General features: G+C 41.0%; 1 protein-coding gene across 2 annotated transcripts; it reads left to right on the top strand.

The window, feature by feature from the left end:
* Positions 1-910: 910 nt before the first annotated feature.
* Positions 911-15,019, top strand: SMARCE1 (SWI/SNF related, matrix associated, actin dependent regulator of chromatin, subfamily e, member 1). 2 transcript variants are annotated; one of them, XM_010024617.1, is made up of 10 exons: positions 911-962; positions 1,481-1,524; positions 4,330-4,434; positions 6,724-6,804; positions 7,924-8,055; positions 9,589-9,760; positions 12,025-12,197; positions 13,143-13,229; positions 13,752-13,962; positions 14,692-15,019. In XM_010024617.1, the coding sequence occupies exons 1-10, from the start codon at positions 956-958 to the stop codon at positions 14,901-14,903; spliced, it is 1,224 nt and encodes a 407-aa protein (XP_010022919.1). In that variant the 5' UTR covers positions 911-955; the 3' UTR covers positions 14,904-15,019. The 2 variants fall into 2 exon arrangements, with proteins under 2 accessions (XP_010022919.1, XP_010022920.1); XM_010024618.1 differs by lacking the exon at positions 911-962 and having other exon boundaries at positions 1,480-1,524.
* Positions 15,020-15,494: the final 475 nt, after the last annotated feature.

Genomic DNA, 15,494 nt, shown 5'->3' with positions numbered 1-15,494 from the left:
CGGTGAGGGGCGGTGGGGCTGAAGGGTCCCTCCCCATTCCCGCCTGAGCGCCTCGAACCTCGCGAGCAGGAAGAGTTTGTGGGAGCGCGAAGCTGAGCACGGCGTTAGTCGGGAAACTCCAACGCATTCCGGCCGCTGGTGCGATCTCCGGGGAGTTGGTTGAAGTGAAAGGCCGATATAAAACCCAAACGGCTGCCTTAGAGTGCTTTTCCCGTGACCCCGGTGGGCTGACAAAGGGTCAGTGAGCTCACGGCCTTTGAGACGTCAGCGATGTGCTCGGTGATTGGGTTTTTATACCGTGTAGAGCAGATACAGTTTAATTTGGACATTTGTACGTTAATACCAGTTATGTGAAACAGTCAGTGTAAAATAAGGGGGTATATTTATCAAGGGGAAAAAAAACCCCATCCTTAATATGAACAAGATAAACCTGAGCATTATTTCACAGCTGATTAGTATCAGGCCAAGGGGAATGGCTTTGACCTGCCAGAGGGGAGATTGAGATGAGCTTTTGGGCAGAAGCTCTTCCCTCTGAGGGTGCTGAGGCACTGGCACAAGGTGCCCAGAGAAGCTGTGGCTGCCCCATCCCTGGCAGTGTTCAAGGCCAGGTTGGACACAGGGGCTTGAAGCAACCTGCTCCAGTGGAAGGTGTCCCTGTCTGTGGCAGGGGGTTGGAACTGGATGATCTTTAAGGTCCCAAACCAGTCCATGATTTAAGGCCAGACTTCTTAGAAAATACAGTAATTTTCTAAAGGAAATAAAAAATGCTCAGTTTTAGAAACTCCTGTCTTTATTTCAAAATTGGAAAACTTTTTGGTAATCTTCATTTGGTAAACTTCATTACAAAGCTTCAAGAATTTGGGGAAGCAAATGTGTAATACTTAATAGCATGGTATTCTTTTGTCTTTCAGAAGTACAAATATAATGTCAGGTGGCTGAAAATTTGCCTACCAAAATGTCAAGTAAGTCTTCAGATTTTTCTTTCTTTAACTTGATGAATTAAACATCTAGTTCACAAAACCTGTTTGTGAGAGAACCTTATTATTCCTTGCATTAAAGGGAATGAGATGAAGTGAAGTTATTCCTGACCAAACTCTGGGCCTTAAATCTTGCTGTGGCTGATTTTCTGGCATGTTGTTTGAACAGGAAATGTCACCCTTTCTTCTAAATCCCCTTTTACTGCGTTTTTGCTTACCCTCTTTTAAATGTGTGTGCTTATAAATGGATTTCAGTCTTTTGCCTAGATAAAAGGTTGAGAGTGACAGCGATGCTGTGGTCTTAACTTTTTTTCTTCTTTTCTTTTTCTTTTGCTCTTTGCTTTATGCTCTTCAGTGGCAAAATGCAAAGTCTTTGAAAGCGGGGTTTCTGTCTCGGTTTTGTAAATTGCTTAAAAATGCTTGCCACAGCAGATGCCTTATTAAAAAAATCATTCAGATTTTCAAGGGGAAAAAAATATGTGCTTACATTTGTATCTTAACAGAAAGGCCATCTTATGCCCCACCTCCTACCCCAGCTCCTGCAACCGTAAGTATGATGATTTTTCTCATTAACACAGAGCTGGTAACTTAGTCTTTAATAACTTACCAGACCAATAATTATGGAGTTGCATCACCTTCCTGTATTGGAAACACAGGCTAGTCGTAGTTCATTATTAATGATATGCATTATTTAAATTAATCTCATTTCTTCAGCAGTTTGGCAAAGAGAAGCGGAATAAGTTTGCTTCACCTTTAAGGCTATATCCTGCAGATACTGAATTTTCTGTAAGCAGTCAGTTGGTCTTAAATTATTCCCAGTGGGTTACACCAGTTCACTGGAATAGTTAAGAACAAACTCATATGTTTAATTCTAGAACTTTCCACTCAACCTGTGACCAGATCATGGGCAAACAGAGCATTTTCTAGCTGATTTTCAGAACTGTGCCCGTGTTTGTCCATGTTTAAAAAGGTACTGAAGTACCAGTACTCAGTGGTAAGGAAAGACTTTGAAAGCAAAACACACCTCTCCTGTAGCAGTCACATTTCTACACAGGTTGCCTTTAGAAGTAACGGACACTCATGAGAAAATACAAGTCTTTTGTACAGAAGAATGAATAAGGGTGCTATAGTGATTTTTTTATTTATTTATTTATTACCAAAGAAGATTGGGAAGCTGTTATCCAATACTGCTTCTGATCTCTGCATCTGGGATGAAAAGCACAGGATGGCATTTAGATGAAATGTGATCCTTCAAATTTATCATGCCATACTTCACATTCAGAGAGGCTTGAAAAGTACAGAATGTATAAGTTATGTTCTTTATAAGCTTCCATAAATAAAACTTTATTTGTGTAGTCTGTTCAGAGTTTTCATTTTGCATGCAATGGAATAGATCTGTCAGAAGGAACATGATGGCATCTACTTTTACAACTGGATTCCTGCATCGAGAGCTGTGCACATCCATTGTGATTCTTTGGGATGTAGGACAGATACAGCTGTTGTTAAATGGTTTCTATTGATGTGGTACATTCTCTAGTCGCATTAGGAATCTTTAAAAGGGTATATGAAACCCTATCTTGCAAGTGTTTTCTGTATCACTTGTTTTATGCAGGCCTTCAGTTGATATAGTCTGTGCTCTGCTAATGCAAGTCCAAAGAGTAGACAAATAACCCTGCTGCTGCTTCCACAGTCAGTTCCAGTTGCTACAGTCAACAAAGCACTAGTAGTTAACTGCAGTATTATAGCTGAAGTTCTCCATGTAATGCAAGGTAGTTCCATTGTAACATCTAAATCCTGTCTTGCAGAAATAAAGAATTAAGCAGATGGAGATTACAGTTGTCATCTGGGTTTATTGAAGAGGTGTAGTTCAAAACCTGTTGTTATGGTAATACAAAAAACTGTAGTAAAATGGTGTCTTATTAAATAGCGACTGTGTATGTTGTGATCACAGGCACATGGACTGAGTAAATGTCAGCTGCTGTGGCTGAGATTAAAAAGCTGGCAATAAATATATATATAATAAATAAACAGCTGTTAAAGGATACTCTTGCTCTGTATTTATATGTTTAGAAGTAAACTAACTACAGTGTGTCTACATGCACTTGAAAACTTCACAAGTTAATGTAGTTTAGCCTATAGGTTCTCCTTGTTCTGTGTTTGTTTGTCATACCCTGGTTCTTGGAGTCTTGAACTGATATGTGCAAGGTTTGTAGCTGTGCTCTACAATGGGTCCAGTCAGCAAATCACTTCAAAACACAACTGCAATATGTGCTGCTTATTAGGGCCAAAGTGCTACTAAAAAGTGGCATAAGGTGTGGATGAAACACTACTGGATATCCTGATAGAATGATAGGTTTGCCACAGGACTTCACAATTGCTGTTAAATAGTAGATCCATTGGGTTTTTTAAACAACAGAATTTGGGAAGCAGGAGATAATGAAAAAGGCAGGAGAGAAATTTATGTGAGGAGAGAATACAGCGAACCCTCTGATAATTGATTGTAGGTCAATGATGGGTAAGAAGGAATTGTAAAGACATTAAAATTTGCCTCCGTGTTACTGAGGTGAGAATGAATGGATCCACTTTCAGGAATGAACAGAAATATATTAAATGTCTTCAATTGTCTTGGATTCAGTTATTTGTTAAGACTTGTTTGTAGCCTCTAACCTGTAGATCTTATTGCAGTGGTTCCTCACCTCTCTCACCCTGCAGCCTACCCCAGAACAGAGGGGGTTGTCTCTGAATTGTCATCTCTCTCAGCTTGCAAATCTCAGTTCCCCAAAGTGCATCTGTGAACCACCAGGAAAATTCAGATACTGGTAGTGGTGCACAGATTTATTACACACACACACACCCCTGTTTATTGACAGTATAATGTTTGTTTGAAAGGCAGAATGATGGGAAGAAAAGCAGATAGGGATTGTCATTGGTACCTTAAATGTTGATTCTGGGGATTTCTGCCTGATTACTGTGTGCTGTGTTGCTGTGTGAGCTTAACCCTTTGGATCCAAGAGTCTTTCTGAATTACTTGGTGGCTTATGTTGGAAAGTCTTACTAGCCATGAGCTGGATTTATAGAATGTTTCTTTAAAAGGGTCACACTTAACAGAAATAAAATCACCAACTTTAGACAGAAACTTGTAGTGACACATTTGTTTAAAAATCTTGTTTCCTTAATAGGTTTATACTGGAGTAAGTTTTGTGTGTTGAGAAGATACCAACTGCTACACCTCATTTGCTTGTTTAAATTCTGGTTGCTTTTGCATGCCATATTGCAGTTCATTTTCATTTCTGTGTTTTCCTCGTTTGAGCTCATTTCTCATTCGTGTTTTTGTCTCATTTGTTTCCATCAGCAAATGCCCAGCACACCAGGGTTTGTGGGATACAATCCATACAGCCATCTGGCCTACAACAACTACAGGCTGGGAGGGAACCCGGGCACCAACAGCCGGGTCACGGTAGGAGAATCAACTATTACGTCATCCAGCAAACAACAGGAATTGACCAGGAATGGCTCTAGGGTTAGGTCCTTCTGAGGCTTGGCTGCTGCCACTTCTTTATAAAACAAAAAAATTACCTCTGACTTATTTCTCCCCCCCACCCCTTAACCCCCTTCCCTCTCACTCTGAAACCTTTTGCAGGAAAACTGTCTTCTACTCAGCAGAAAAAACAATGTGGTAATCATGCATGATGCAGAATTCCAGATAAACAGACTTTGTGGTCTTTGGTGACCACTGCATGCTCAGGGAAGAGTTCTGTAGCCTGGGTAGAAATTCTTGGAGGGAGGGAACTGCTCATTGAGGTTTACTTAAAGACAAGAACATTTTGCAAACTGGAGATCATTGGTAGTAGTTGCATCATACTGTTGAGCCATGCAAGAGATGCAAGCCGTTGTTTTTCTTCCCACTCTTAGTCTGGTAATAACTGCGACGTCCCAGATTCAGAAATTACTTTTTTCAACAGAAGTATGATGATAATAGAATCCTTTCAGATCTCATGTACTCTGTCAGGGTGTGGAAAATGGATGTTACATTCATTTTTCATAGAGTAAACCAAGTGAGGTGAAATTGAGTGATGAGAGAGGTGACGGCTTCTTTCAAATACAGGTCAAGTCCTGAGCATTGGATGCAGTTAGGAAACAAAAATAGACTGTGGAAGTGTAACATTTTCTTAACTAACACAACAGAAATAAGAGTAAATCCCTGATTTTTGTAAAGTTCCTGTAATTCTCATAACTTCAAGGTTTTTCATGTAAAACTTTCTACCTCAAAAGATCTGATTAGTTTGGAACATGATAAAAAGATTTCTCAAGGAGCAAATAGATGGTGTGTTAAATGAAGTGTACACCTTTTATGCCTCTTATATAAACCTTCTTTCAAACTTCGTTTATGAAGTTCATCTGGTTTGTTAAAACACTTACAGAAAAGACCTTCAAGCTGGAACTTGACTCACGCACTGTCTGAACAGAGATGTTTTTCCTTATACAAGAATAAATCAGGTTTTGTCTGAGAACTTCCATTGTTTCTGTATGTCATAAGCATATACAGCCTTCTCTGCCATGCATATATTAGTATATGTATGGTGTCTTTAAGTTCCTGTTACTTTAAAAGCATTAAACAGTTTCTGTTGATGTTTTCCAACCCATCTGTATGTGTATCTGTGTATACATTTGGTAATGCACATACTTCATGCACATTATTTATACATGATCCTGTATGCATTGTTTCATAGAGCTCCATAAATTCAGCAAAAAAAAAAAAACCATACCAAGAGTTAAAATTGGGAAGCTGAATACCAAGCATGGGCCTTCTTGGCCAGATACATTTGCTTCTCTATGGCTGTAGTCCTGAAAAATCTTGGAACTGCTTTACATTTTTATGAGAATGCTCCCACGCTGTATAATAAAAGTCCTGGCATGTGGAAGTGCTCGAGGAGTGGAGGTTTCCAGAGCCTGCAGCTGACAGGGACTGTCATGTTGCTGCAGTATTTTAGGACAAAGCCCTATCAGGTGTTTTGTAGGTTGAGGGGCCAAGAGAGGATGCAGCAACTTCCTATCCACAGCAGTTAGTGGTCAGTGTCCTTTTGTTTAGTGTGAGCAATGTGCTTGTCACTGTGCAAAGCTAAAGGGAGATAAGGGCACAGAAGGATATTACAGGCTAATTTGGACCATTAAGTACAGCTCAGATACAAATAATGTGCATGTTGACAGCTCAGTTGGATGGGGTTTAGTTGGCTCCAAATTACCACTGACGAATTTTGCAGACAAATATATGCTAAAATGGTTTGAACATGAAAATACATCTCTAACTTCCTGATCTTAAACTCCTTATCTTTTTTCCACCTGTACAGTAGCCAAATTAAATTTGTCAAAACTGGTAGAACAAATTGCTCATCAGGAGTGAGAAAAAAAACCTGTTGGGATTGGTGTTTCCATTTAAATTTCTGAGCTGCTTATTTCAGTTTTAAGAATATGGAGCCCTTTTGAAGGTTTTTCTAGCTACTGCTCTGTGAGTTTACAGCTAAAAGGACAGACTTACATTGGGAAAACATGACTGTGAGGACCAGCTCTAGTTAGTACCTGTTCCCAGCTTGGGTGATATTTTTTGGTGATGTTACTTGCTTCTCTTGGTGGGGGTGTGTGTGGTTGGTTTGGGTTAACTGCACAAGAATGAGTGTTTTCCGAAACATATGTGTAGACTTCGTCCAGTGATCGTGTTAATGAATGGATTTATTCGGTTCTTTTATAGGCTTCCTCTGGTATTACCATTCCAAAGCCCCCCAAACCCCCAGACAAGCCCCTGATGCCCTACATGAGGTACAGCCGGAAGGTGGGTATACAGTGTCAACCAAGTTAAAATAAAGTTAGTGTTTGTATGTGCTAACAATTAATTGCTGTTGTCTTAGTTTCAGCTTCTAAACTTTTACTTCTAACAGCCTGCACATTCTTTTAAGGGAATTTTAAAGTACAGATGCATTGCCCTTCACAGTGAAGGCAGCAGTAGTCTGTTCACGCAGTTGCCAGTTTCTGGGGGGAAAAGTTTTCTCTAAAATGCTAAGTACTACCACTGTCTCCTGACAAGGATCCGCCCTGCCACATGCAGAAGTTCCTGTGACTTACTGACAGAACTTTTTTTATATAAAGGAAGTATTTCTTGCGGTATACTGGGCTTGGTACAGTGCTGTAGCTGGACTGAAGAGTAGCAATGAGTGGACTTTGCATGTTCTCCTTCACCAACCTAGCCTGTGGCACCGTTTACTTCGCTATTCTGTGAACTGCTTGACAGAAAGTAGGAGAGGCTCTTGTGGAGTCTGAAATCTGATGGGGCATGGGGAGGGCATGTCAGCCTGGCTGAAGCGGGTGAGCCAGAAGGAATTTCTTCCACTTCTGGTAAAATATCTTTACCAGCATGTCTGTCTTAGGCAAAAAACCATCAACAAAAAAAATGTCAAGTGGCACAGCAAGAAATAACACTGGCAGCTCTCCTTTTTGGTTTTTTTTTTTCCCTATAAAGTTAGAAACTTTCTTGGTGGAGTCAGAACTTGTTGGAACTCAAATTGATCAGCAAGACTGCAAAATATTTTGCAATGTTACATTCTGATGTGAAAAGCTCAGTGCTCTTTATCATAACCCACTGCTGGATGTGTTTACTCAGTAGCCTTTTTTTTTTCCCCGAGATGCAGCGATGTACATATGAGAAGAGAATTAAGAGGGTTAAAGGCAATATTCTCATGAAACCAAAGCCATTTCAGCAATTGCCTGTTTCAGTAGATGGCTTCCTACTGACCTCCTGCCCCAGAAAATAATCGAGATAGTTTAGCCAGACTCATTCCTAACTTAATCCTGTTTTTCATGGTGATTCCAGAAAGAACACTGAGATGACAATATAAAATGTGTAATTTGGAAGTATTTAGATATCATTAGTAAAGCTCCAGCTGTTTCTGTTAAGGTCTGGGACCAAGTGAAGGCGTCCAATCCTGATTTGAAGTTATGGGAAATTGGCAAGATTATTGGAGGAATGTGGCGAGATCTCACTGATGAAGAGAAGCAAGAGTATTTGAATGAATATGAAGCTGAAAAGGTAAATGGAAGAAATCTGGGATGTTTATTACAGCTGATTCTTCTAGGAACTGGTCTGAGAAGAAAAATTCATCTTCCCCATGCAGTGGTGTATGAGGCATTCAGGAGACCCCTGTATGTAACTTAAATGGAAGTTATGTCCTGAAACATCTTTTAGATTTTTTTTAAATAACTGTACATCAACTGTGACTGGTCAGTTTTTAGACCTAATTCAAAATGAAGTATTGATAATTGAGAGTCAATTTTAACTGTTAATGAATGGATTTGCTTGTACAACATCAGTATTGAAAAGATTGTCTCAACACCAAAATCCTCTTTCAAAACTGGTGCTCTGCAACTACTGCTATTGTCATGAACGTGTTCATAAAAGACTTCCAGTCACGTAGGGTTTGGTGTTCATGGTGTAATCTGGTGTTACTCCACGCTATGACATAGTGTTTTGTTTCTTAAAATGCTACCACTTTAAGGGTTTTTCTTGTGATTTTGTTTTGGTTTTATTGATCCTGATGACGAGAGATGACGGCTGCCTGTGTGTCTAGGTTGGTAAGTGTTGAGGACCTTGGCAAGACTGGTATTGTGATCCTGAGGTAACAAAGGGAATTGTCCAGCTGTCATGTTGTGCTTAAACCTGGTAGGCATCTGAGGCTGTGTGTAACCCGGTCAAATCTAAGCTGTTTTTATTCCAGGTCAATAGAGAAGTGCTTCAAAGCTGGATGCTCTTAGTTGAAGCAAACAAATAATCAAGGGATTCTATTTTTTAACTTGGTCATGATGTTTAGATTGTAAGCTCCTTGGGGCAGGGGCCATCCTGGTCTTATTTTTCCAGTGCCTAGATAGAAGGATTCCAGTCCTAACGTAAAGAAAACAAGATGCTTAGGTACCTTTAACAATATGTAGATTATATCTTATTTTTCACTGTACAAAATCTAGACTTGGCAGATTTTTAAAGTGAGATTAAAGAAAGCAAATCAAAGGGCAAAAATACTTCAAAGAAGGTGAAAATAGTGGTGCAGACATGCTACCAGGAGGAGACTGTAGTCTGGCTGCAGCATTCTGTATCATCCCAGGGCAGGGATGGATCAAAGAACGGAAAAATCTTAAGTTATTTTGAAAACTGGTTCATGACATACTGCAATAAGGAAAGAGAAGAAATCATAATCAAAGATCTAGTTAGAACTCCAGAGATCTATTGTTATGTTCACTAATTGTTTTTATCCTATCAGAGTTCATCTGATCATAAATGCCTTGTTCTGAGGCAGTTGGTTTTTAAATCTCAAAACAAAGCTGCTGTTTAAGACTTCTCAGGTGTTAGAGCTGAAATGTACCTAGAAGCCCAGCTAGTGTTTCTAAAATATGAATGACTATGGAAGAAGATCCAGTTGGTAAAATGACTGAGAATATAGTCATTTGTGTATCACTGGATGATTCAGAATAGCTTTGTCTGTACAACTACAGCATGAGTTGTACAGGCTGCAGTTGGGTCGAGGCTGAAATCGTCCCCTTGTGCAATCAAACGCTATTGGTCACGTTTCAGATAGAGTACAATGAGTCCATGAAGGCCTACCACAACTCTCCTGCATACCTGGCCTACATCAACGCCAAGAGCCGTGCAGAGGCTGCGCTGGAAGAGGAGAGCCGCCAGAGGCAGTCGCGCATGGAGAAAGGGGAGCCCTACATGAGCATCCAGCCTGCAGAGGATCCTGATGGTAAGCACAAAGGGGTTTGTGTGCACGTCCACCAAGACAGTCCTGTTCCAGGACCAGCAGTAGAGAGAAACAGAACACAGAAAACGAACAGTGTACAACTTGCGGTGCTTAACATGACTTCCTTCCTATTTTAGTACCCTTAATAGTGATTTTCATTATCAAGTTTTACTTTATACAGCTAACAATTGACTTGTTTCCAAGGTGTCAAAAGTTATTTAAACCCTTAATTACGTATGAAGTAATGCCTACAGTTCAAAACAAATGAGTCTGCGTAAAGCCCTGTAATGGCTTTAATATATGCATTATAAAAGGCTTAGATGCCTGATTTAATCCAGATCAAATGGAATTGTGTGCATTATTACCAGAAGCACATAATTCTGACGGGCAGAGCTCTGGTGTGATTAAGAGCACCTGAACCTTTAATCTGTTCAACAACTGTCAGTTGAGATTGAGGACATCAGTTACCTTTGCTGCTGGCAAGCTGATGAGAAGGTTCTCAAAGTTTATTTGAGTGCGAGGAAAGGCCTCACTCGGTGGGAACACTCAGCCCCAGCCACCCTATGTCTGCTCTGTAGCTCACAGCCCAGTGCTTGTTGAAACCTGAGGGAGAAACATGTAATCAGTTACACCCTTTTTTTTTTCCTTCCCCTTTGTAAAAGCACACCTTGGAAATAAAGCATGTGACAAGCAGCATTTTACCCAGTGTGAGGTAACTGCAGCATTCACGTGAATACATTTAGCATTCCAGTAGCTAGCATTTGGGACTTCAGGTTTTTGGGCCAAAGGAGCTCGGCTGGATCCAACTGCACAAGACATCAAGTTGCATCTGTTCCCATCTGTAACCAAACAAGTTAATTCTGTGACAGAAATGTTGCTTCTGTCCCATCCTGCCCATCACTGGGGTCAAGAACTCTGAGCATAGAAGGGATCTTACTAAGAGGACAAAGGCACAACTTTAAGACCAATTTGCTCAATACTTCATCTCTTGCACATCTATTGCCTTCCCACTGTTTTCCTCTTTTTTGCTTTATTTGATTGGGTACCTCAATGAAAAATTGAACATAACACTTTGAAATAAAGGAGATGGAAACTTTCCTTGAAGTAGTTACTTTCTTTGGTAACATTTTCTTGCATGATAGTTAGGATTCTTCTTATGATCTCTCTGAATAGTTGCAGAGTAATCTCGATTAGGAAAACTTGATGTAAAATAGATTTGACTTCTGGACTCTTCTACGTGACATCGCTCTGGAAGATAATTCATACTTGGTGCTTAACTGATTCTAATACTCAACTAAATTTGAGTTACGCTCACATAAGTTTCTTCTGTTTCATTATCAATATTAGATTCTATTTAATTACTATGATTTAAATTCTAATCAGTTTGATTTTAATATTCCATAATGCCATAGTTCATGTTAAATTCTGACTAGATTAAAATTGCCAGAGTCCTACATCTTGCCAGAAATTAGAAGCTCTTTTAATTGGATCAGAGAGAAGAAAACTAAATCCTTGACCTGAAATATTCTTAGTTCTTTGTGGTTAATCCTGTACAGGATTGTCAAACAAGACAGTTTAGTTCCTGTTGGGCTGCCTTTAGTTCCTTTTCTGCATGAGAAGCTTATGAGGAGACCAGCACTTTGACCCATGTGCTCATGTATTTTCTCTCCCAAAGTGTTTTGGGTTTTTTTCTCTAACTGTTCTTCAGTGAACTGCATTTACTAAAAAAATAAATCATTGAATGCTCTTAACACAGTACTCTGGATTTTCAGTGATGAGTAAGCATGTATCACTGCTTGAGGCTTTCATTCCTCGAGTGTTTCAAAATAAGTCTTTCTGATCTGTGCTACAAAGCTTATTTAGAGAGGAGTCGCTCTCCTGTTGGTATTTTGTACTTGATACTGTTCTGGTAACATGATTGATCAGGAACGCGTGGGTTTGGGTTTATTTGGTGCATTAACAGTCCTTCTTGCTCTGGAAATGCAGAAAGCAGCACAGTAACACAGTAACAGCTGAATCCAAATTTCAGGCTTGTGGGAAATTCATGTCAAATCCCAGCTGTTAGTGCTGTGCCAGGTAAATGGTTTGTTCTCATAGGGTGGTTTTTCTGATGACCTGGTGTTCTATATGTGTTAGTATGAACTTTGTGACACAACAGCAACTGGTGTTAGGGTTTGCATCTTGTTTTTAAGAAGTGGTAATGTGTCACTAGACTTGGTAGCGATTTTGTGGCATTAAAGCAGTTGCACTTAACGCTCTTGTTTCAGACTATGACGATGGGTTTTCTATGAAGCACACGGCCACAGCTCGTTTCCAGAGGAACCATCGTCTCATCAGTGAGATCCTGAGCGAAAGCGTGGTTCCCGATGTCCGCTCTGTGGTCACCACAGCTAGAATGCAAGTTCTGAAACGCCAGGTTCAGTCATTAATGGTTCATCAGGTAAGGACAAATTATATGAAGTGTTGGTGAAGATAGTGGTGTTGGGCTGTACTCCAAGTCTCGGATCGTTTGATCATCTGCATGACTCTTCTTGTTGGGTGTCAGTGTTCTCTATGCTCCAGTAGCTCATCTGTCTTGGGAGGTGCAAGACATGAAGCGTCACCTCCCAGGCTGTTTTGTTATTGAGAATCATGTTAAGCTCTAGTGTAGTTTTTAGGGTATCTTAAGTGTCAATTCCACAGCTCTTCAGTATTGCACATACCCCTTTTGTATGTACTGGAGTCTCCTATTTAATGGGTACTAGTAGGGTTGTGACTTTGGGGTAGCTTATGACTCATCATCTTGTTTGTAATGATTCTTTATTCCAGTAAATGGTCCCTATTGTGCATTGTTAAACGCATACAAGGCAATCTAGTGAGGTGGCACTTGTATGTTTCACTTTGCTTTGACTGGGCATGTGCTTCTTCTCCAAACACGTACATTACCAGAAGAACCCTCTGTTGGTGTAGTCAATGTAGTTGTAGGTGAAGACAACTGAGACATCAGAAGTTGGGAAACAAAAGCAGATTTGGAGGGGGGTGGTATCCCTTCTTTCCTTTGAATTGTGATCTTTCTGCATTAGAGAATGTAATTTATGTGTTCAGTGTTTATATACGTGTATATATGAAATGGGGTGTATAATATGAAAGAAAACATATAGGTTTTATGCTGGAAGATTCATCTAGATACATACATAGTGTTTTCCACTTACAAGACACCTTGCCAATCCCAAGTGACTGCAGAGACACATTTATTGTTCATACTTTTCGACAGCATAAGGTTGAAAAAATACACATAGGTGTATTTTTAAATACTGGTGTATATGTTTCTGTAGGTAGCTGTAAACAGTGTCCAGCCCCTCAGGTGACAGCATAGTAAAGTTCTCACCATTTATCTCGTTTGCAGCGTAAACTGGAAGCTGTAGAGCGTCACCAGGAAAAGAAGAGGAAGTTTCTGGAAAGCACAGAATCCTTTAACAACGAGCTCAAAAGGGTACAACTCCTGCTTTTCTCCACTTGGAGGAATTGCTAGTTACCCATTTGTACAAGTGCTCTCCCCACAGTTCTGTATTCAGTGTTGTGTAATTACACAGCTGAAGACTGCACTGTCCTGGTGTGTGCGTGCTGGAAGGCACACAGAGCTTGTGCTGTTTCATGCTCCATCAGCGACCTTTAGTGGTGACATTCAGCCAATACAGCTTGGAAGTGCCCTCAGGCATCACAGCTTGAGCTCATGGGAGAGCAGCTCCAGCTCAAGGAAGGTTGCCTAAAGCCACTGCTCTGTCTTTGGCTGCATTCAAAGAACAAGCTTTAGGTGGTTTATTCCCCCCCTTTTTTTTAACATGCTTGATGTGTCTCCCTCTCTAGTAACTGAATCTTACAAACTTTGTCAAATCAAAAGAATCTTGATCAAAGGGAATACTGAGCTTGTAATTGAGTTTTACTGATGTTTTGTTTTTCAGTGTAACTGAGGTAGTAAAAGAGCTTTCCTGGTTTGTCTCTCTTTCATTGCCAGTTATGCAGTTTGAAGGTGGAAGTGGATATGGAAAAAATTGCTGCTGAAATTGCTCAGGCAGAGGAACAGGCTCGCAAGAGGCAGGAGGAAAGGGAAAAAGAAGCAGCTGAGCAGGCAGAACACAGCCAAAACAACATCGCAGCTGAGGAAGAACAGGTGGCTAGCAAGGCAGAGGAGAAGAAAGAAGAGGAAAGTGCTCCAATGGAGACAGGTAAAGGCACAAAGAGGCCCAGCATGGCCAGGAGTGTGCTCCCTCTGCTTTTGCTGTTATTAGGAAGAAAGGCTTCAGCACAACAGCAGTCAGAATAGAGAACTTGATCTCTGTGACATGTCTGCTTTCTTCTCCTTAAATTTCTCCTTTTTAAACAGGAGAGAGTAAGATACCACCAACACCCTGTTTAATGCTTTGAGTTACGTACACAAGAGCTAAAAATGCTTTCTAAGCCTGTCTCTTCTCTTAAGATACGGGTTAGCCAGGAGCAACTGAGAGTTTCCTTCTTCTGGTGTCAGCATTAGGAGGACACGACAGCACTTATCCCCTGCTGTTCTCACGAGCTGGTTTGCAGGTTTTGTGTGTTCTGTACAGTGACATTAGAAAATGTTACTGGATTGGAGCGTGTCAGTGGTCAGTAAAGCAGTGAGTTGTTGCTTTACCAGCGTGAGTGTAAGGAAAAAGGCACCAGGGAGCTGGAATTGTGCTTCTGGTGTAACAAGGCTTTCTTACAGCTGACTTCTGGGGTCGGGCAGTTGCAGGTGACTCTGAGGACACCATGTGGCAGGACCATAGACATCCTTCAGAGCTATGACAGCTGCTGCATGTTCTAAGTGACAGAATTAACTGCTGTGGAGTACTTGGATTTGTTACACAGTTCTTCATAAATTCTACTTGCACGTGAATTGTATTGGCATGTGAATGACACTGAGAAATATCTTGTTACAGAAGAGCCTCACCCAGAAGAGGGCACAGAAACCCAGCAGAATGGAGAAGAAGGAACATCCACCCCGGATGACAAGGAGAGTGGCCAAGAAGGGGGCGACAGCACCGCAGAGGAGGGAACCAGTGACAGCAACACTGGTTCTGAGAGCAACAGCGCGACAGTGGAGGAGCCTCCTGCAGACCCCAGCGCCGAGGACAGTGAGAAGAAGGAATAAATGTTGACTCACTTCATGTGTCTCTCTAAGGAAGTTCTGGTTTGGTTTCAACATGTGCTACGTGGCTTTTGTATCTTCCCTGCCTGTATCCCTTGTTCCCAAAGGATACTGGGCTTCAGTAACACATCACATTATCAGCAAAGTGACTTTGAGGGGCCTTTAGAGGCACAGGATGGCTTAAAGCAGACAGAAAACCTGTTAAAATGTAGAGAGGTCCTTCCTATTGCTTGGGATTTCTCCATAGGACAGGTCTGGTTTTGATTTTTACATTGCACATCAGCCCTTCTACTGTTGTATTTACATGACCATGGTGAGGAGGCCTTTATCAAAGGCCCTTCTTGGCTGTTTGTGGCTGAAATGTGATGCTGATAGGCCTTCCCTCTCTCTGGGGCCCTCCTGAGGAGCTTGACTCTGTCCTGACACATCAGCTTACTGCACCACGACCCGGAGCATCTCCTCGATCTCACAAAACCAACCCCCCAGCAGCCTCACTGCTCCAGTTCTGGCCAGCCAGGACCCAGCAATTTGTTTTTAGAGAAGGCTTTTGCTACTTGTGAGTGCTGCTAAGTCAGGCGAATGGGCCTTGTCTTG

Source organism: Nestor notabilis, unplaced genomic scaffold, assembly GCF_000696875.1.
Source record: "Nestor notabilis isolate BGI_N333 unplaced genomic scaffold, ASM69687v1 scaffold25891, whole genome shotgun sequence".
NCBI classification, from domain to species: Eukaryota; Metazoa; Chordata; class Aves; order Psittaciformes; family Psittacidae; genus Nestor; species Nestor notabilis.
This window is presented reverse-complemented; position numbering and strand designations above follow the sequence as displayed.